Source organism: Manis pentadactyla, chromosome 2 (assembly GCF_030020395.1).
Source record: "Manis pentadactyla isolate mManPen7 chromosome 2, mManPen7.hap1, whole genome shotgun sequence".
NCBI classification, from domain to species: Eukaryota; Metazoa; Chordata; class Mammalia; order Pholidota; family Manidae; genus Manis; species Manis pentadactyla.
In genome coordinates, this window is record NC_080020.1 from 14,193,613 (window position 1) to 14,216,547 (window position 22,935).

Genomic DNA, 22,935 nt, shown 5'->3' on the forward strand with positions numbered 1-22,935 from the left:
TCGTCGGGAGCAGCTACTCCACACCGGCCGGCAGTCTTCATTTTCCTTTTAATAAGAAAAGCAAAACAGGGATAAAGAAAAAAACACAAAATAATGAAATACAAAATTAGTTCAGGCCCAAAATTCATTACCTTAATGTGAAAATCTAAAAATCTCCAAAAAATGAAAACTTTCCAAATATATGTGCTGCGAACTATTGATGGCAAAACCTGACCGAAATTTAGATGAGGCTCTGCACCAGGTCTATAGATTCCATTCTGAGTAAACATTCATAGGCATTACTGCAGAAATAATACTGTGTTTAATTAAAGGGTGCTGTCTAACCCTGATGAGAATGAGGTTATTATGTACTTGTATTAACTTTCTAAAATCTAAATTTTGATATACATTTGGATCCAAGGGTTTCATATAAGGGATTCTGAACCTACATTTTTTTTTTAAGAAAGCCTAGAGAAAACATAAAATTCCAACTAGATCAACTATCACAAAGGCCAAAGAGCAATTACACAAGAGTTTAATTAGTCTTGTACCGATCAGGGTTCTACCAGAGAAACAACAACCAGTCTGAGATATGCAGATAGTGACTGGGAAGAGATCTATTCCCAGGACTTGACTCGGGACTGTGGCTTGTGAGTCTGCAGTCCACGTGGCAGGCCTACACCACAAATATCCAAAATCAATAAAATATATTTCAAGTGCTGAGTTTCAAAGTAACAAGTACGCCTTAAGAAAGTGCCAAGAAAGAGAAGATCCAGAATTCAGGTAGCTCAGGACAGAACTCTCAGCCCCAGCCTTGCCAAACGTGAAGACTTGAGGCTCAGGTATAAAGATGAACATTTCTTATCTGTCAGTGTTCAAGTGTGAATTAGCACCAGACATGCAGCCCTCTCCTGAGATTAAGGTGAATATTAATTCAGCCTCTACCTACAAAAGAACCATTATTTAATGTATCTATTTTCAAATACATCTATATATTACATATCAACTAATGTTATTCCTTAGAAAAGGTGAAATAAACTTTTAAAGAAATTAATGAGCACTTAATAAACCTGTACATATTGAGCACTTTATATTCAATCATAAAAAGAAACCTACTAAAATTCCAGTAGAGAACACATAGGAAAATTCTAACCTAATATTTCCAATAGACACACATACACCCACATACAAACTTAATATGAGAAGATACTAAGTTTGGTTTTCAGCGAACTGTTTCTCAGGAAATACCAGTTACAATGATTTCATATGTACATTTACTTTATTAAAAGTATGGCACTTATTATAATAGCAGAAATAATTACATGGCTTCACATCCAGAAGCAATACAATAGTGGAGGCACAAACATTCCTTATTACCAATAAAAGGAAAAACAACTTTTATATGTTCCACAAGCCCTTAATTGCATAAAATATTATATTTAGCTTCATTTACAGCCAGCATACTTATATGAACTAATTATCATTACCTTTCACATTCTGCAAAAGAAATATCTGAAAGTAAATACATATGGTAAGACACTCAAACATGATGAAAATTAAATGTCAGTTCTAAATCATTCATGGGGAAAATACAAGCCGACAGTTCCTCTTATATAAACAACTGAATATTATCACAATGATTTTACGATTTTTTTAATGTTCCCAAAGTAAAATCCAAAAAGCTCCGCTAAGTGCCATGTTGAAAGGCAAAGTCTTTTTTTTAATCGCAGCACCTTTAGACAACAAAAGATTGCATCCTGTTTAACCATGCTATATAAATTATGACATTTGTGGAAAATAAGTACAAACAAAAAGCATATGTTCTAACCGTTGATAAATGTTATGGTAAGCAGTTCCCGGAAGCAATATTAACATCTGGTGAAAAGAACTGCCACCGCTTCGAGTTTTCCGTATGCTATTTTCATGAAAGGAAGTCTGTAAACATAAGGCGTAAACCATTTAAAATAAGGACGTAAAGTGCACTCAGTGCACCCCAAGGAGTACTCTCTCCAGACTCTTCATCAAGTAGTATTCAGGATAAAAACACTGTCCCATTTTTTAAATGTACTGAGTTTTTAAGATGTAAAATTGCAACAAATTCATAATCAGATCCAGCTGATAAGAAAATAATTCATCCAAAGAGGAGCCATTTAAGGAAATGAGAAACTCCAAAGACTTAATTCCCCTTGTTTAAACCAATGATATGTCCAGTGTTTCAACAGCTCCTTCAAAAATACCATGTTAAAAACATAAAATGACTTCATCTTAACCAGAGACATACACAGACCTCTATCTGACAACAGCTAAGCTTTGGTTACATAAAGTGCAGTTCAATAATGTGCTACCCTAGCCATTCAAATACATCTAGCAATTGTGCAGTTTACAACTATCTTCAAAATAGTTCTCTTCAGGATTCATTTAAGGTCTCCTATTGCTATTCATGTTAATAACAACTCCAAAATTCTTCCCAAACAATCTTCACTGTGCTTCACAATTCCTAAATAACTGGCAATGAAGCTTAAGGAAGTACAGCACTTCATATTTGTGTTACAACACATTCAAGATCTAGCTCTGATTTTTAAAATATTTTCACACTTTTTGTTGTATAAAATTTTCAAGTTTTATAATAATACAGGCAGTACATTCCATCACCCTCATAGCAACCTCAGAAGTGAACCTGTCATTTGGGATCTGTGGGAAAGGCAGCAAATCAGGGTATCTTGTTTTTAAGCTGTCTACACCGTAAGCTTCCAGTGTGTGGACGTCATTTGTGAGTCCATCAAGTTGCTGACTATATTCTTCTATTTTTTGAGCCAGTGCAGTTGGTTTCACATCTTTATCGGACTTCCCCCTTACAGCATAGTCAGCGGCAATCAAAGCTAACTTAGTAGAAAGGTAACATTTAAAGCACACCCATTCATTGGCATTTTTATGGAGGTCATTCCTAGCAGCTGAAAAATTTGCTCTGGCTTGTCTTAACCATCTGCGTGCTTCGACTGGATTGCCAACGGACTTGAAAGTGGGAGGCACAAAGAACCTCTGGGAGTAAGTCTGTCCAGGTGGGGGTGGGCATTTTTCTTTATTTTGTTGTTGCCTTTCAGATTTATGGCTCGTTGCCTCCTGATTCCACGAAGTATAAAATCTTTGAAACGAGTACTTGTCTGACTGAAATCGGGATGCTGAGGTTGGAAATGTTCGCCGTGAGGCTCTGTCTGCATTTTGATCTAGAAAAGCCTGTTTCTCTAGTCGGCTGATTTCATTCTGCAAATGTTTAAAAACTTCATTAGCAATGTCATGATTCTCTGGATTTTTGTCAGGGTGCCATTTCAAATACAAGCGCCTAATAATCTTTTTTCTTTCGGATTCTGGAAGCTTCCAAGCTTGCTCCACCACCGATGTCACTTCTTTTAAAATTTCTGGTAAAGAATTCACCTTAAGCTTTTTGGGGAAATGGTGTTTTGAAGATGAGGTCTTGTGGCTCTCTTTCCCAGAGGAAAGAGGAGGGATGCTTCGTAGACCAGGGGCTAGGAACTCAGTAGGGCTGGTGGGTGTAGAAGGGGCACTATCTCTACTTTGAGAGCTTTCCTCAGGCCTTGAAAACTTATACAGATCAAGAGAGCTAACTATTTTATATTCACTATAACCAATATCAATCTGATATATCTTTCCTAGAAAACTAGAATTGTCTGCATCTTCTCTTTCAACTTCTTGTACAATAATTGCATAGGTGTATGTTGGCTGGTAAGATCCATAGATGTCACCACCTTCAGCATCAACAAGGTACCCCACATATTCTCCTGGGTAAAAAACATTCATGGGATCCATAAGCAGAGTATAATGAATCTCAGCAGGTATTGGAGTGCCGGGCATTGGAAGTTCAAGTTTAGATGGTTCTGAAGAGTCATATTTCACTCCTAAACTGTCAAGCTTCTCACTGATTCTATAAATATCATTGCATCCCAGCATAGCAATTAAGTAGGAAGTGTCAGAAATCAAATTGTCAGTCGCTGATTTAAGCGTCATTGCTAATGCTAACAGGAAATTAATGTCTTTACTGTCTGAATGTTGTATGTACAGCAGAATGACCGCATTACCAAACCTCTTCAAAAAAGCAAAAGTTTCACTTCTACTATGGGGAATAGGATTAAAACCTTTAACTCTCAGTGTCGTTTGAAGCTTTTCGAAACAGGACACTTTCAATCCTTCTCTAAGGGTTTTGCAGAGTCTTATGGCTTTTTCTTCATTGGCCAAGAAAGCATTATCATTTTCATGCTTCATGATTCTGATCAGTCCTGTAATGAACTGTTCAGAAGACAAGAGTAGTTGCAACCTTCCCTGAAGAGAACACAATGCTCCAAACTGACAAACTTTGGGAGTCTCTTCATCTAACTGCTCTTCAAGGATACTGCTCAGTAAACGAGGTCTGAGTTTTTGAGGAAAGAGCATTATTAGCTTTGTATGAAACCCATGGTCTTTCCCTAAGTAGCACTGGCTGAGATCAACCAACATTTGCACCCCAATATTCCCTTGGATTCTACTTTTGTAATGTGGTGCATCATCAAACACTAAGATGCTGGACTTCACCAGTCTACCATCCTGGCTTGGAAGGTAAAGCGTAAGGTCTCGTACATTCTCAAGATCACCCCTCACCTTGACTGAATCATTTTGTAGACTCCTGAACAAACCAGAAACTACTCTCTTAACTGTACGCATTTCATTAGGATCTAACTGTTTTCCTTCAGAATTTTTGAATATGCGGCTCAACACTTCAACGTATTGCTTAGTTGATATAATATCTTCAGTACCTAAATGTTTGAACAACTGATGAAATGTGCCAAGTTCTAAAGGTAGCTTGTATAAATAAGGTTTAAAATCAGATTCATATTCTAGATTTATCACTACCTCTTCAGGCTTCAGAAGTTTCCAACCATCTTCTACCATCACAAAAGCAACTCCCCTCAGTTGAAAACGAAACTCCCTTTTTTCCGCACTGAGAAATTCATATATGCTCCTTAAGACCTTTGCTCTAGTTTTTACCATTTCTTCATCCAAAGTTGTTATGCTGCATATGTTTCTGCAGTTATTAATGACCTTATCGAGAGGGGGGTCCAAGTTAACACTAAGCATACTTAAAACTTGCTCAAGCTGTTCTTGTGGACCAAGGTCACTATCTTCTTGTTCTTTGATAGCCAAGGGTGTGGCTTTCTCCGGAAGAATAGGGCAGGATGTCCATAACAGCTGCAGCACATCACACTGCTTGAATTTTGGATTTACTTGTGCTCCATTGAATTTTATAAGAGGAAGTGTTCCATTTACCTCTTGATATTGAGGATGAAATCTAATGAATTCAGCAGGAGCCCTCTCAGGACATAAGAATGGTATTAAAGACAGTTCTTTGAGAAAATTTCCAGATAACAAATCCATTCGTTCTTGGAATATATGATGGAGAAGGATATCAACTGTATTTTGCAATGTTTCTTTAGACCAGTTTTCTGTATTAGCTCTCACACTGATTTCCTTGGCAAACTGCAACAACTGCTGCTGAGAAAGTATGTATTTCAGCCCAATGTTTCTTAAGAATTCCACCCAGGATGTCATAAATGCAACTGGATTTTTGGGCTTTATAAGTTGTTCCAATTTTTTAAAGAAGTCCTTGGGAATGAACAATTTCTCTGGAAGCATAACTTCAAAAACTCTCACAGTTCTATCATAGAAATGTTTTGCTTGCTTGAGTCGGCTGTTAGCATCATGGATTATCAATAAACTTTCCAGTTTTTCAAAAAGTTGTTCCTTGATCTCCGATAATTCCTCAATACTTGACAATCTATTCTTAAGATAGATCAAGTGCTCTAATTTTGCATCATAAGAGAGATTTTCAATTTTTGGTAAGAGGTGTTTCAAATATACCTCAAGATCATCTACAGGTACACAACCAAGCACCTCGTATAGTTCTTTTAAGTGTATCTTTTCTTCAAGAAATGCAGATGATGATGATTGTGTCCATTTTTCCACTTCCGCTGAAGGAATACTTTTTGTAAGTACATAGCTTGTTCCAAATTTTGCAATGTTCATATAGCGACCACTGATGGATTTGTAGCATGGAAGTGACTTTAAAACTTTTATGTCATCTTGGGACATCAAGTCACTCAAATTACAGTTGAAATACATCAAAAGTGCTTCAAAGTCATTTTCTACTAATTTTTCACTTCTAAATGTTGAACTTTGGACCATGTAATGTACAGCCTTCAAAATGCTGGTGGGGCTCTCTATGTTTGCTGTGTGACATGACAACAGAGGAACAAATGCACTGTCTTTGGAGCAGATTTTGTTCAAAGCAAGCTGAATACAACCAGCCTTCATGAGAGCATGAAAAACTTTATCACTCTGGGCATTTGGAAAAACTGCAATGTGCATGAGGCTTAGAGGCAGAAGCACATCACCCTCGGGAACCACCAGGTGACTGGCTGACACGGTAAACTTTGTTCCCGGAAGCAACGCCCAGTCTTTTAGGGTATCAACAACGACGTCAAACATTGGTTTTGTTTCTTCTTGATCTTCTTTCACAGTTACAGATTCACTGATAAAATGCCATGCGTTCTTCAGCCAAGACTCACTTGCAAAATTGTCTTTCCACTTTGTACAATTTTTGGTCTTATATTCACGAGGCAATACAGAGGGTAACAAATCAGCAAAGCTTGAAATGTCAAACACTTTTGCAACTTTACAATTCAATAAAATAGTACTGTATTTCAAATACAATGTGTTCATGAACAAGTCTTTGCGGGATGGAATCAATTCATGGTACGTTGTTAGAAACTTGGGTCGTTTTGCATCAAAAGTTTGTAAAACACTGTCCAGTGTAATGAGAAGGGGCAGTCCCTCCACTTCAATCCCATTTTCTTCTGCATCCTTAAAACAATAATCAACTAGAAGTTTTAAACTGTGAAAAAGTTTTAGGTTAGTCTGCTGGAGACGACAAGGCAGCTTCCCAATATGGCAGTTAGTATCAGGAGAGGAAAATGTCATTAAAAAAGACCTAACATCAGCAGGAGTTACATAACTAACAGGAATATCAGCATCTATAAGACAGTGGTACAGATTAGCAGTCTCATCACAGTTGTAAACCAAGTTGAAGCCAATTTCTAAAAGTAGGTGTTTCAGCCTATAGACATTCTCTGCTACTGTTTTGCGTGTTGTGATATTATAATCTGCATTTTTAAGGTGTTGTAATTCATCCTGCAGTAAATTGTCAAAAAACGGTCTCGTTTTATTTGAAGTAGACATATTAATCCAAGTTATTATAACTGCAGAGTGCAAATCGGAGCCATCAATATTTGGAGCTCGTACAACAGGTAAGAGACGTTTCATGTCCTCATGAATGCAGCTATAAAGTGCTTTCACTAGACAATATAAATCTGGTTGTAGATCAAGCCTGTTAACTGGGAAAAATGATAAAAACTTCTTTAAAGTGTCCTTTACAACATGAATCGGCGTGTTCTGTAAAACTGATAATGTTGGGTCAGAACCAGGGAAATAGCGCTTTTTTAACTGGATTAATAATTCAACATATGCAGGAGCTATTAGAGCTGTCATTAAACTGTTATTCCAGTCACTTCGAACACCGACTCCATTATCATCACGCCACAGATTCCTTCGGGCTGAATCTAGAGCAAAGTGGCCATTCACATGAAATGGCAATCCCGTCTCTAAAGAGAGGGGCAAAAAGCAGAAGGCCCTGTGGGGTTTTTTATAGTTGTGAGTGATGCAAGCAGCTACTCCTCCCCGTGGGAAGAGAGTAATATCCTGGTTCTTGTGAGCTGATATAACGCTCTTAGATACTTTCTCCATACTTGAAAAACCTGATCTATTACAAACTAGCCATGTAGTAAGGTTCCCTTCAGAGTCCTCAGTATCCATAGTATAGGTAATCTGCTGAACTGGTATGTCCTTGAGCTGCCTCTTTTTAGTAACACTATCAATCACGGATGCATGGAACTGTTTCCTTTTCAATCTGTCTCCATCAGTGATTTTGCCCTTTACAGAATACAGCACATTTAGAGCTCCAGTAGCTTTATCTATTTCACAAATAGAAATTTTTTCCATGTGATTAAGAAACATTAAAAGTTCTGCCCCATCAGACCGCAATTTGTCCAAAAGATTCTGGACCATTCTGTCTGATGATGGAACTGAAGAAATTTCTGAACCTTTTGCCATTTCTGCATTACGAAGAGGAAATCTAAACATTGTGCAATTATCCAGTTTAAAGTGGGTTCCCAAATAAAGATCCAGAACATCTGAGAATTGTGTCCTAAAATCGGCATCTAAATCTCTGAACATGCGTCCAGGACTAACAGATGTGGCTCCTGGGGCAAATCTGGCATGAGGATCAAAAATACACAGGATGTCATTGCCAGAAATAAAAGAAGGGCAGTCTGTAATATGGTACACAGAATTGAATCCTATTCCATACTGTCCAGTTTTATAAGGATTTCCTTCCTTGGTGCCTTTTCCAAGATTCTGAATTCCTCTGACATCATCTTCTGTAAAAGGTTGGTTGTTATATACACAAAGCGCTGGTCCCTGCAGTGGGGCCCATTTATCGTCAAATATTCTATCAACTGGATGCTGTCTAGGATCAAACACAAAACAGATTTCTGTGGCTTTTGCATCATCAGCATTTTGGAGAAGTTCCTTCAGCATCTCCTTTTCTGAAGGATAGGCATTAAGGATACTCTTAATTCTGCTGGTCAGTTTTTCTTTCTGTCCAAATTCAGTGCCAAGTGTTGGAAAGCAGATGTTGGACGCATATCTTTCTAAGGCTTTATGTCGCTTTGGTACTGCTCCGAGTTTTACGGCTACTTCCCTGGGTATGTCAGCATGACAATATTTTACAGTGGTATCCTTTACTTTTATCCAGGGACAATCATTGTAGCATAAAGATTTAGCAGGGAGAAGCTTAAGATTAGTGTCTGGTAGTAGTATTTTGCCATAATTTTTCTCACAAAATTCTTGTTTCTTTTCTCTGATGAGACTCCATATTCCTTCACTAATTATTCTCCGGCAAAGCTGAAAATTCTCTTCTGTTACTTGCTTTGTTCCTTTTTCTTGATCGATAGATTCCAAAACAAGGGCAAAATCTTCAACAGTAAATGACTGCCTCACACCCACACTTTCAAAAAGTTCACGGAAATTATTTTTATATTTATTAGGCAACTGATAAAGGTATGGTGCTGCTTCAAAATTCAAATGAAAAGCAACTTTTTCTGTGTCAACATATGCATTCTCAACTAGAATGAAGCTAAAGGGCTTTAACTTTTCAGTGATTGATATCTTAGTGATTTCATTTTGCATCATTGCTTCATGCAGGTATTTGTAGCAAGCATTGGTGATATTCTCCTGGTACAACGTAATGCCATCATCAACTGATTTTGCAACTTCTTTCAATTGGCTTATAACCAAATCAACTGTTGGCTTCCTTAGTAATCCCAAAAACTCTTTCACAGCCAGTGGCACTGAACCACAACCTCTGAAAGAATGTGAGTTTTCGTTTAGAATTGGCTGCAAAAGACAAACTATATCTTGATGCTCAGCTGTATAAAGGTCAGTTGCTGCAAACATGGTTTCAGGCTTAAAACCGTTACCTTTCCAGTCCAAAGAAAAACCTGCTGGTTTTGTTAGAAATGGAAGGAAGGGGATTGTTTGATATTTTGCAGCAAAATCCTTTGCTCTAGGATCTCTTATTTTTAGTTTTTCATCAATAAGACTTAATAGGATACTACTTCTTAGACAAGCAGCCACATGATCACTTTTATTAATTTCCATTACTGACTCTGCACGTTCTAGCATGTCATCCCATAAGATGTCATCTTTTGCCATACCTAACTGAACTAGTTTAATCAAAATAATAGGATTTAGATAGTCCTGAGAAGAACCATAAGGAAACCGTCCATCTTTAGTATCAAATAACTTTGCAACTCGTCCTTCAGGGTGGATTAATCTTGATGGTAAAACCAAAGGATGCCCCTCCAAAGAGCAGGGAATACATGGAGTAACACGAAGAATTCCTGAGAATTCATCAACTTTTTCATTTAGAACAAAATTCATTAAAGGATCTCTGAGTTCTGGTTCAATTTCCTGAATATTTGGAAAAAACACTTCTGAAAAAAACTGCTTCTCTGAAAATGTATTTTCAAGCAGGATTTGTTTGCAGCCAGCTTCTTCAAATCCTAATTTTACTGAAGAAGGAAGTTCAACAGCGCAAAGATTTTTTGACCCAGTCTTCTTGAGGTATTTCAAAAATATTTTGAAGGCTGCTGGACCAACATCTCTTCTTTTAAGTATAGAGTCATCTAGAAATCTCACATTCCTCATGGAAACCCACATAGATCCATCAGAGAAGACTCTGGTCAATTCTCTCCCTTTTTCATGAGCTATATCTTCATAAAATCCTTGACAAATTACAGAAAAATCATCATGAACTAAATCAGGATCAGGCCACACTGCATAGTAAGTATAATCCACTAGCTCCCCACTGATGGCCAGGTCACGCAGGACACTGACTGCCTCCAGGTAAGCCTTCACAATTACGCGTCTCATGAACGTGGTATTCCATCGCCCTTTCGTATCTGTCTTCCAGATTTCTTTTCTGTTTGAAGTAACAGCAAAGCACCCATTGATGTGAACTGGTAACCCTGTTTTTATTCGTAAAGGTAAATAGCAAAATACCTCTCCAACGTGTGGCTTCACTGCCCACGTCTGGTCCTGGACTTCAGACAGTAGAACTCCTACTGCCCCGCAAGGAACCAGTCCAAGCCTTCGTCCACTTTCACTCAGGGAAAACTTTAGAGCCTCTCCTGTATCCATGCAGGTACACAGAAGCCACGTGGTACACTCTACTGTTTTTTGTGGCAACTCATCCGATGGCTTTTTTGATTGGCCAGACTTAGCCATTTCAAAGAAAGCAGCTGGGTCGTCATCTGGACCTCTAAAAAGTGGTGACTGTAGGTCAGCAATCCTCCTGAATACATGGTGAAATTCTTCAACTGTGATCTGAAGAATGCAAGATGACTTTGGCACATCAGCAGGAACCTTTTTATTACTGCTACTGCAAGTCTTCATGAGCTCAGCAGCTTCTTTTAAAACACTTAAGACAGGTACATGCAATGCTTTGGAAGAGCAGGGTTTTTTTTTAATTACTATTGTATCTTGTGCTAAGCTGGGATTGGTTTCCTCAATTTTCAAGTACTTCAAATACATTGAGTTTACACTCTGAGTGAAAATGATAAGCCTGTGTCCACAAAGACTAAATTCATCCACAAGAGAATATATATCTGCTGTATTATAGCAGGTACTGCTAACTTCACTCACTTTTGCTTCCTGTTGAGTTCTGAAGGACAGTCGGAAAAGAGTTCCATTGTAGCTGTAAGGTGCTTCTATGGTCAAAGGTAAATGACAGCCAAATACATCTATAAATGGTTTGAACTGATTAGGAAATTTCCTAAGTCTTTTCTGCTGTTTACTCCAATTAATTTTGATCCCAGGATTAGATCTGTCTTTAATGTGTTTACTGATATGGTTTATGTTTGGATCAAACATTATCATGAATTCTCGACTCATAATAATGGGAATGTCCGTGATATGGTACACAGAATTAAATCCAAGACCAAATTTCCCAACTTTATCAACTTCTCCCCTTTTTAAAGATTCTCCTAATCTGGTTATGTTCACAAAATCTGAATCTGAAAATTCAGAATTATTGAATGACCACAGTGCAGGTCCATGACAAGCTGCCATTCCTGGGTCTAGGAGATTCTCTCTGATGTCCATATTTCTTCTCATATCAATCATGAAACTGCATTCTGTTGCATTTGCATCATCAGCATTTTGAAGTAGCTCTTTAAAAATATCTGCCACTGAAGGGTATTCTTCCAGAATATTTTTAATTCTTACAGTAAGTGGCTCTCTCTGCCCAGACTGCTCAAACCCCATGTTTTCAGGATTGATCAATCTTGTACTAAGGCATGGAACTTTCAGCCATTCTGCAGTTTTCATGGGTATGTCTTCATGCACCAAAATGATTGGTTCCACTGAATCTTCCAGTAAGTCATTAAGGTCATCAACTTTGATGTCACAATAACAGCATTCATGAATTGGCTTCATTATAAGCTTAGAAGGATTTCTGCTATGATGTATAGGAACTGGAGTGTTGGGGCTTGCTGGAATCTGATTGCTATATAGCCATCTGATAATATTCAACATAAGATGAAGATTTTGTTTGCTTTCTTGTTCACTGAGATCTTGGTCACTTTTGAGATATATTTTCTGAATGACCATGGAAATATGATCTGATGTCAACTCCTCTATTGAACCACAAGCCTTAAATAGTTGGTGGAATTTTGCCATGGTTTTAGGCACGCTATGCAAATAAGGCTGAAGGTCAAGATCATGGAATGGTTTTATCACAGCTTGAGTGAGGGGACAAAATTTTTTACCAGTCCAAACCCAAGGAAATTTTAAGGCTCTGAAAGCATCTTTCCCTTCATCTAAATGATCATGCATGAATCCATAAATTTCAAGCAGAATATGTTGGAATTGATAATAGTCTTCATCGCTAAAGGTTTTTGAAGTATACCAGTCAACAACAATTTTAAAGTGTTTTAGCACAGCACTGATACTAGGTTTTGTGAAGATACCTAAAGCTTTTTCCAAGTGTATATGGGTACTTTCAACAAGAGGAAGTGAAGAGCCAACCAGAATTGCATGGGCTACATCACACATATCTGGTGGTACACAAAGATTACAGAGATTTCCTTTCCAGACCAAAGAGCCTGGATAATTTGGAGGCCTTTCCTTACAAGCTGGAACCCATTTTATTTTCTTCAATGTCATCTTTCCTTCAGATGACTGCAACAGTGCATGATTCTTATTTAAAACCAGTAAGAGAGTTTTGGCTTTCTTTAGAAGAATATCCTGTGGACAAGAACAAGCCTGTAAGGCTTCAATTTTTTTTGCCACTTGCACAATATCTTTCTCTTTGAGACTGCATTCATTTTTTAAACCAATCTGTCTCAAAGAGTGAAGAATATCTGGTGAGGTAAAAACTGAAGGTGGGAAACAAGTTTCTTCTTCATTAAAGAAGAGATCCTTTAGTACTTCTACATCAGGATCAAAGAGTTCACTGGCTGATACCATGTGTTCCTGTGAAATCTGAATGAATTTTAATGGCATTAACCAGTCAAGCACATTTGGATTCTCATTTTTAAGAGAGGATAGATTCTCAAGGATCCATAACATAAGGTGTGTTATCTCTTCATGTGAGTAAAATGCATTTTCAATATCTCTTAAAATAAGCTTTAAGCAACTAGTGGTCTTTAACTTCTCTATTTTCAACAGGTTTGCCAAGCGAATAGTAGCTTCATCGCTGCTGTCTATCACGGAGACAGAAAGCCGCAGGTCCGCGGGAAGGGCGGCAGTATGGTGCAAGACCTTACAGCCCTTCAGTTTTGTATAAGAGGAAACCCCCTGATCAGAGAGATGGTTAATTCGCTTGAATATTGTCAATTCCTGAATTATTCTTTTCTCCTTTTCACTGCTCTCAGTTAAACTAGCTAAGAACTTCCTCAGAGCATCTTTGTGTGTTGGAAGTAGCGAAGCTATTTGATTACACAATTTCTGCAATGGCATTTTCTCCATTATCTGCAAAACAGCACTTGGCAATGGCGAGTGAATGTATTTTTTAATAAGTGGATGTTGTATAGAGGCATCTAATTTTTTAAGGACAATCCCTCCAAGTTTTTGTACAATGTCTGCTAAAAATTCTGGAAGCTGGACTTCAGATTCATCATCTAAAATGACTAATGATGGAACCCTGAGTCTAATGAGTTCCACACATGTCTGACCTTCTTCTAGTGTAGTTCTGGGGATAAGTGGCATCTCATCAAATAAAGTCAGATCTTCTGAAAAATGTATATAGAGATTCTTCCAAACCATTTTAAGCCATGAAACAGATGGGTGATTTTTGTCTTCGTCAAATGGATACCATTGAACGATCAACTCTCTGCCAGGCCAGAATGTATTCATTACTTCTTTGATAAGACGTGCAAATCGTTCTGGATTTAGAAGCTGCAGTTGAGTACATGGCCTTCCTGTAAATCATATACAGAAATGTTACAAATACATAGAATTTTATTGTAACCTTTTAGCTTTCTATTCTTGTACATTAGTACTAGAAAGTCATTTTAGAGTTCTAAGTATACTGTAAAATTGCAAAAATTCAACACAATTGAGTTAAATAATTTTTAAATAATGAGACAGAATCTACACATACATCCATATTTATAATAACCCACAGGAAAAAATAATTCTCTCTGGAGTGCTTATTTTAAATAAATATATAAAATACATTTACATGTGTTTCAAAAATTATCCTATAGTGTTCTACAGATGGAATCAATATGGAAAGTAATTCTTAGTGGTTGTTTGTCCACAAATGAAAGCACCAAAGAAAATGTGGATAAAGTTTAAATAAGTATCCTTTTATTTAAGGGTAATTTATACGCAAACCTAGTAGGAATTTTCTTTTCTTCATGTTCCAGGAGCCATGTGGCCACATGGGCTAAACAAAGGGGCACGAAGCCTGAGCCTCCGTCTGGACAACCAGCTTCCAAAGCTGAGGCAAGACCTGCGGAGTTTCCTTTCTCCACTAAGTACACGTGTAAGTTAGGTGCCACTTAATCTTCCTGGGACTTGAATTCTCTCATCTGGAAAAAGGATGGGGATAAGGCTCTAGGTCTCCAGACTGTTCTGCATACATGCCCAAGGATGGAGCAAACTCACACCTTCCCAAAGCAGATCTTACATAGCTACTAATGACCTACTAATGTGTGTTCTTCAGAGCCCTGGTACTGTGCAGAAATGCTTCAGGAACAAGACACAGAAGCCAGAGAGGCACACAGTGAGGGCAGGGGCTGGATGTTTAATAAATGAGAAAACTAAGAAAATTTTATCTGGGGAAAAAGGTTTTTGCTGATTTTTAACCATTGGTTTGGAAAATAACATTTTATTTCTAAGTGCATTTTGTACCTCAGAGCATTTATGATACCAGTAGGAACAAAATTTTAAGATAACATTATATACCTTATAAGTATGTATTTGCCCATAGAGAGAAATAAAAAGCATCTCAATCTTATAGAAAACATTCCATTTTCTCCCTATATATGTACAATTTTTATACCCTTAGACTATTTCTTTAAAAGGCGTAAAAGAGCTCACACTCAAGCCCTTAAAACTTTTGTAAATCATTATTTTTTAACCAAGGAAGGACACCCTTATTTCACCAACTTACACATCAAGAAAAGACCTCTACCTTCTACCAAGAAAAGTATCTTTCATGAGGAGACATTTTAAAATTAGTGCCATACAAGTTTAAGCAAGGGCACACTTTTACAACTTTTAGAAGATGTCAATACCCAAGTTCTGAATATTTTCAGTTTTACGTTGTATGATATAGGGTAATTCAAACAATAATATTTAAGAAATCGTAAAATCTTGTCAGTGGTCTAACTAACTAGCATAGCCTCTTTGGTCTATAAAGCCCATTAAAATATAATTTTATAATTAATTTTAACAATGTCCTATTGAATTGAATTAACATAATAAAATACCAAATCATAAATAAGACAAGGATATAATACCAATGATACAATACAGTTAGCAGTTAAAATTCAGAACACTCAGAAACAAAAGATTAAACACACTATATTCTATGTTAATAACTGCAAATGACATGCACTTTGTAAACAATCACACCTAATACCCTTGTATGAAACTTCATGATTTATAGAATACATACCTACCTTCAGGAAAATTATCTACTACATAAAATGCCAAACACAGCCCCCACCACATATAACATGCAACTAACACACCAGTCATGCTCAACTGAAAAAAAAAAAAAAAAACAGAAAATAAAGGAGAGAGAAACTGTAGTAAGACACAATTCTGAGTACATAAACTGGTTTAATTCAAAGTCCTGGTTTCCTTCTATTTTGTATTTAATTAAGCCCTTTAGCTTTTCACCCTAAAAGTATAAATGTTAACATAGAAAATAAGTCTTCACGTCCCAGGTTAGAAAGCCACTGAAATTGTAAAGCACCTCTAACAGTATCAGCAAAACAATTTTTATTGCATTTTAATAAATGACTTATGTTTTGTGGCCTAGCCTTTAAAATTATCAGCACTGTTAAAAGAGGGTAACTGTATAGTGTCAAATGTTCCTAGACATAGAAAGGTTTTATCTAAACTATTATCAAATATGATTGCTTAATTTAGAAAGAATTCTTTCTTACAACTTTTCACTTCACTATGTATATAGATCAGTTCAAAATAACATCAACACACTGAATCCCTATTCAAGCACTGCATTGTTTTTTACTGTATATGTTTACGTTCAGCACTAACTTTGAGAAAGATTTTCAACATGGATGGAAATAGGCTATCACAGTGCACTTCAAAATTCGCTTAACCACGCAATCCCGGCCCTGAACGCCTTCACTCACAGGGAGGTCACTGCGCTCAGCCTGGCTCTCGCTGCCTGCTCTGGGGCCCTGGGGCCCTGGGGCCCTGGGGCTCTGGGGCCCTGGGGCTCTACGGCTCTGGAGCCCTGCGGCTCTGAGGCCCTGGGGCTCTGGGGCCCTGGGGCTCTGGCGCCCTGGGGCTCTGCAGCTCTGCGGCTCTGGGGCTCTGCGGCTCCATGCAAGCAACTGCTTCCTACACTTCCCTTGCGCAGAAAGTGCGGTGGCAGCTGTGGTGGCTGGTGGGTTCTGACCACGCTCCGCTGTGCGGATACCCAAATCTCTTTGGGAACATGTATGTGATAGAGTGAAGGTCCAATCAATGGTAATCTGTAGATCAGTCAAATCTTGAAGAAATCAAAAAGGGAAAAAGGAAACGAGCAGCCAAAGGAAGGGAGGCAGCCCTGTGCCAGCTAAGCACTCCTCGGGCACAGTGGCAGCAGCAAGCAGGTCCCGCAGAAACCTCCACGCTAAGGTGGATCACGCCGAGATGGTTCAAAAATACACTGGTGACCAAATTTCTTCTCAAGAAGTCAACACTGACCTTCTGCTGCTGCCTTCCTAGTTTCCAACTTGAACAGGAGATGCAACAATAACTAGAGAGAACACAGACGTAACCCAGAGTCCCAGGGCAGGTATAACTACACAGCCTGCTTCCATGAGGATTTTGTTTTCCTCTTTCATTACACTTTGAGTATAAAAGATACACTGATTAAGGTTTAAGACTATATAGTCATAGTAGCTGTGAATAAGCCACTTTTAATACAAACTAAACGAGAAACCAAATTCAATATTTACGTGAATTACCAGTGTAACAATGACTTGGTTTCTAAGTTAATTTTAATATAGGTACAGCCTGCTTCAAAGAATAGATTGACTCCAAAAATAAAATTTACTATACAAAGAATTTCCATTAAGCAAATCTTGCACCCTCTAATTTTCCAAGTGAAACATGAACTGGGAGAAGGTGAGTCAACTCAACAAGGTGAGTCAAAAACTTCCTACTTAAAAAAAAAGAATCCACAAGTACAACAACAAAGCAAAACTGAAGGAACAAAACAGCAGCAGACTCAAAGACTCCAAGAGGGACTTTCTAGTGGTTACCAAAGGGAAGGGGTTGGGGAAAGTGGGTAAGGAGGGCGGGGGAAGGGGGTTAAGGGGCATTATAATTAGCAATCACAATTATAGGTAGGTCATGAGGAAGGCAGTACAGCACGAAGAAGACAAGTAATGACTCTATAGCATCTTATTATGCTGATAGACAGTGACTGCAATGAGGCCAGGGGATGGGGGGGTACTTGATAACATGGGTGAATGTTGAAACCACAGTATTGCTCATGTGAAACCTTCAAAAGATTGTATATCAATGATACCTTAATTAATTAAAAAAAAACAGAGTCCACAGCATGGTTCACTATGTATTGTAAGAACAGTCAGCGACTGTTCCTAATGGAAGCTGTGTGGCTGCTGTCCTCCCAGTGTGCCATGGACAGGGGTTCCTTGCTGTCCCCAACGTCAGCACGTGAAGCCCTGCTTCACGGCAGGGCTCCAAGGTCTTCTCACTTTAGTCTCGGAGCCCAAAATTCATTCCCCTCTATCCTTTTTAATCTTAATATACATGTGTATTGTAACAGAGGTGCAATCACTTTCTCTTTCCCATTAGTACCACAGCTTCAAATACAAATTTCAGCATAATTCTTTCATTTGAGACTAAATGTTATGAAATGAATGGTTACAAGTCATTTAAATGTTTTTTTTTATTATGGCATGTATAACAACCATGTATGTATCTATATTAGTTTCGTCTCTCCTTTAATAGTTACTATAATCAGAAAAAAAAAATTGACATAATTCCTAGCTATTTAGGTAAATGAAAAACCAGTATTCAAAGAATCAAACGAACAAAAACTTCAAGCTACAAATAAACACAACATTTAGTCAGTTATCATACCTGAATATCCCCAGAGAAGTTGTTGTGCTAGAATATAATTAAATCCATTCTTAGGAAAAGTCAGAATTGTCACAATTTTCACAATGGTACAGGTATTATTCTGAATCTTAAGAAAAGACTGTCTGCAGAATCTTTACATGTCATTATGCAAATGAAAAGCCATAAGAAAAACTCTAAACAGAATATTCATTTAAGATTTAAAATGAATTTCCATGCACAATAAATCCAAACTACATAAAGACAGAACACCTTAAGTCAGAAAGAAAGCAAAGAAGCAAGGAATATGTATTCTACATGCATAAATTACATTTTCATAACAAAAAGTTATTTGATAAGCTCCCAATGGGATTTCTGTTCAGGCTATCATCATATAATATTCAGACAGTCTAGATAAGAATTAAGAAAGGAAAGCTATATGATTTTTTTAAAGTTTTGGAGTATCTCTACAAGGTGAGGATGCATTAGTTCTGACTTCGTGATAAAGGGAGGTCTTATCATATATTTCCACCGCTTGTTTACAGTAACCCCCAATAATTACAAACTTCAGAGAACTGCTCTGCCTGAAGCAAGCATTTGGCCAAGTACATCTCTACAACTGTGAGATGTTTGTATATCTGGGTGCCTTTGGCTAACCTGGGTGGCTAATACAGAGACCACTGGTCCTCCCAAAGGAACTGAAGCTCTTCTAACCCTAAGGCCCTTCAATCGCTGTAGAGGCACTCTTGCCAGCCAGTCAATACTGACTGAGGGCTAGAGACATAGAGATGAACAAAACAGACATGGTGCCAGACCTGTATCATAGTGTAATGCAGACGGCAGGTATTAGTTAAATTATTCTAAGTGATTAAACCGGAATGTATCAGGGCCGTGAGGAGTTCAGGCCCTGTCAGTCCACAGGCACCATGTGCAGGTGAGCATGAGGTAGCGAGATGACGGATGGGGAAGGAGAGCAGGTGTGCCAAACCCGTGGAGGGAAAAGCATGCTGCCTTCCAAATCTGAGAAAGCTCAAGGGAGATAATGAAGGAGGTTATTAATAATCATCACCGAAACAGCAAACACTGATAGGCCCCCTCCATGTACCAGGTATCTTTACAACACTTGGAAATGAAGCCAGATAATGAAGAGCTTCATAGGAAATGTTAAGGATTTTGGCCTTTGTTCCAAAGAAAAAAGGGAAACCTTTGAAAGATTTTCGTAAGTGAGCAAATAATATTTTAGAGAGACAGTCCTAGCAGTACCATGCTGTATGAACTAGAGAGGCAAGAAAGGATGTAGGGAGATTTTTGAAGTTATTTTCACATTCAGGTGGGGAGTGATGTGACCTGAATGAAGGGGAAGGTGGGGTCAGGAGGGAGAAAACACGGACCTTTGTTCAACAAGTAGCTGTGAATACTGACCCAGAACATCCTCATGGCACAAAGCTTGCATCAAAACCTTGGAATACTGCTGATCTATATGCCTGAAGTTGGCATCTAAAATTGTTACTTTTTCTGAAGATCTATCTCTACATACCTATATGCGATGTCATTATCTCTGTGATGAACGCATGAATCACCACAAAGTTGTGTCTAAGTGGACAAAGTCAATACACTACCCCCCGGCCATGAAGTTTGCAGTACCCCCCTAAAACTGAGATGGAATGCATGCCCCCCTCCTTCTTATCCTAATGTGATTATTTGACCGAGGGCCTGTCATAAAGAATTACAATGTAATGTGCATTGCTGTCTCCACTCAGCTGTTAGAGCCTTCAGTTTTATTCATCTTTATATTATCTCCATCTAGCATGATGCCTGGTACATAGGGAAATTCAAACAAATGTTTATTGAAGAATCTTTGGTCATGAAATGGAGCAAGGCATGAAGCCATATGTAATAAATAGGTATGGAAAAATTTTAAATAGAAATAGGATCTTGGTGCCAGCCTATTAGGCACTGCTATAATTTGTCTGACTTAACTGTTTTGTTTTTCTATTTATTTCCTCCAAAACCAATTTAGCTGCTCTTCTAACTATTCCCCAATTTCTGATAGGCACCCGATTACTGAAGTAACTTAATACAGAAGTATTCAAACTCTTTCATGTCTGCATCTCTCCAATGAAGTGATAGCATAAGCTCTATTCTCTCATTGCCGTAGAGAACAAACGAGGTAACAGAAGATACTTACTTGGAAAAGAAATACTAAATCACAGATACAATCTCAAGACTTGCCTTTTCGCCTGGTGCCTGTGTCCCCAGCACTGTGCCCACTGCACCCAGGATATGAGAGCATTCGTGCACCCAACTGGGTGCATGCACTGGGAACACAAAAACGGAAGAGGAGACTGCTCCTGCCCTCGAGGGTGCTGTGGTCCAGCACGGCACAGGGAATGTGAAGGAAGCCTCTCCGGCGAGACTTGTGGGCTGAATATTAAAGGGTGAATACAAGTTATCAAGGATGAAGAGAAGTTATCAAGACCAAGTGAAGGATGGAAAGAGTATTCTAAGTTTTGTACCATGTACAAAAACACAGATATGAGGAAACTTCATTCAGATTTAAAAAGTCTGTTCCAAGCACTCACCTTGAAGCAGGCTCTGTGTGCACGGTGGGACACCTGACAGGGCTCTGCTCTCACGAGAGTAGGGAGCACTCAAGTTCCCCCAACCGCCCTGCTTGGAATGGCAAGAACAGATGAGGGACACTGAGTGACCCAGTGCCAACAGGACGGCAGCTCACGGTCATGGGAAGCCCCACCTTCCACACTAACAGGACTAGGTCATCCTGAAGGATCAGCACTGGCAGGGCAGCGCCAGCAGAGGAGGGACACGATCAGGTGAATAGCAGGCCCCGGAGGGAGGGAGGCCACGAGGAGGGAGCAGCGGTAACGCCCCAGGAAACACAGGAGCCACAGTACAGCTCACAGGAGGGTCCAAGAGAGACCGTAACCAATAGAACCACCCACAAACTGTGAGGAGTAAAGACGGCAAATGGAGGATTCCTTCTCGAGCAACTCCATGGACCATGGGTACTTTTCTCAGTAAGATCATTCAGAAGGAGCAAGGGATTTGGGGAAAGGATGACGATTCAAGTTACGAAAACATTGGCTTTGAGATACATATGGAACTCCAAGTGATAATGATAATAGCTGCCATTTTATCAGCATGTATTATGTGCCAGAGACTGTGTTAAGCTGTATATATTATGTAGACATTGTCTGATCTTCAGAGTAATGCTACTATAAGTATAACTTTACAATAGAGCTTTTCAATAACATGCCTGCTGCAATAATGCAAAATTGTATAAAAGTTTACTTGCAAGTGCCTGCCATCCTACATTCAACCCTTATTCTCATTTCATAAACCTTGTAATAGAGCAATCTTGCACTTTATGTAACTTGATCGTGATGGCCCCACATATACTCTGATGGAAGGATGCTACTGTATTACCAGGCTATGAATGAGAAAACAGAAGCTCAAAGAGTCACACAATGAAGGAGCCGTGTTTGAGCCCAGATTTGTGTGACAGTGAAATCCAGGTTTGTAACCACTACACTGGGCCCTGGGACTGGGGTGGCACCTGAAGACATGAAGGTCAGCACGCACACATGATGGTGGGTACAGGGGAGTGAATGTATGCACTCAAAGAAAACAGAGACAAAATAAGTAGGAGCTCCCATACACTGGGGTAAACTAAGGAATAAGAATTCACAAATAATTCCGAGAACAGGCAAGATAAGGATACCAAGAGAGAATGGTATTATAAAAGACAAAGAGTTCAAAGAGGGAGTGATCAATAGTATCAAAGCTTCAGGGAGATCAGGTAAAAAGAACAAAAGCCCACTGGATTTAATAATAAAAAAATCATTAATTGGTGACCTCAGCCAGGCAATTTTATTTGAACAATAGTAGAAGCAAAAGCCTGTTTGCAAAGTTAATGGATGATGAGGAAGCATAGATAATAAGTGTCCACTGCTCTCTCCAGAAGCTGGACTATGATGCAATGCAAGAAAAGAAACCAAAGTCAGGGTTTGTTCTGTTTTCTCCCAAATGGGAAAGACTGAAACATGTTTAATTGCTAATGGGAAATGTACAGTAGATGTAAACTGTGATAATGTAAGCAATAAGTTAATATTCAGCTCAGAGTTCTGAATGTAATACAAGTATAAAGGTAACTATCAAATAATGACACAGATTTTGCTTGAGCTATCGAATTAGAGAAGTACCCATTGCAACATCACATTTCAATTTATGCAGCAGTACTTTCAAAACTGGCCAATTTTTACTGAAAATCAGTAAATAAAAGTCCATTTGATTGTCAGCGAAACAATCAGTCATTATTTATAGCAAAAATGTCAAATGTTGTTACATATTTGTGATACTTCCTACTATCAAAATAATAACTCTTGCTATGCAAAACTCCGACATGCTCTGAAGCATGTCGTGCCCGCCACCCTCTGC

At 38.5% G+C, this 22,935-nt stretch overlaps 1 protein-coding gene across 6 annotated transcripts in view; it reads right to left on the minus strand.

The window, feature by feature from the left end:
* Positions 1–1,239: 1,239 nt before the first annotated feature.
* The window catches only part of SACS (sacsin molecular chaperone), a 137,306-nt gene continuing 115,610 nt past the window's right edge, over positions 1,240–22,935 (minus strand). For 5 of the 6 annotated variants that reach the window (XM_057490271.1, XM_057490272.1, XM_057490273.1 and 2 more), the window contains 2 exons: positions 18,502–18,528; positions 1,240–14,123 (listed from right to left, as the gene is read on the minus strand). In XM_057490271.1, coding sequence (XP_057346254.1) covers positions 2,569–14,123; positions 18,502–18,528 — 11,582 coding nt within the window. In that variant the 3' untranslated portion in view covers positions 1,240–2,568. The remainder of the gene's footprint in view (positions 14,124–18,501; positions 18,529–22,935) is intronic. The other variant, XM_057490278.1, reaches the window with a different exon arrangement.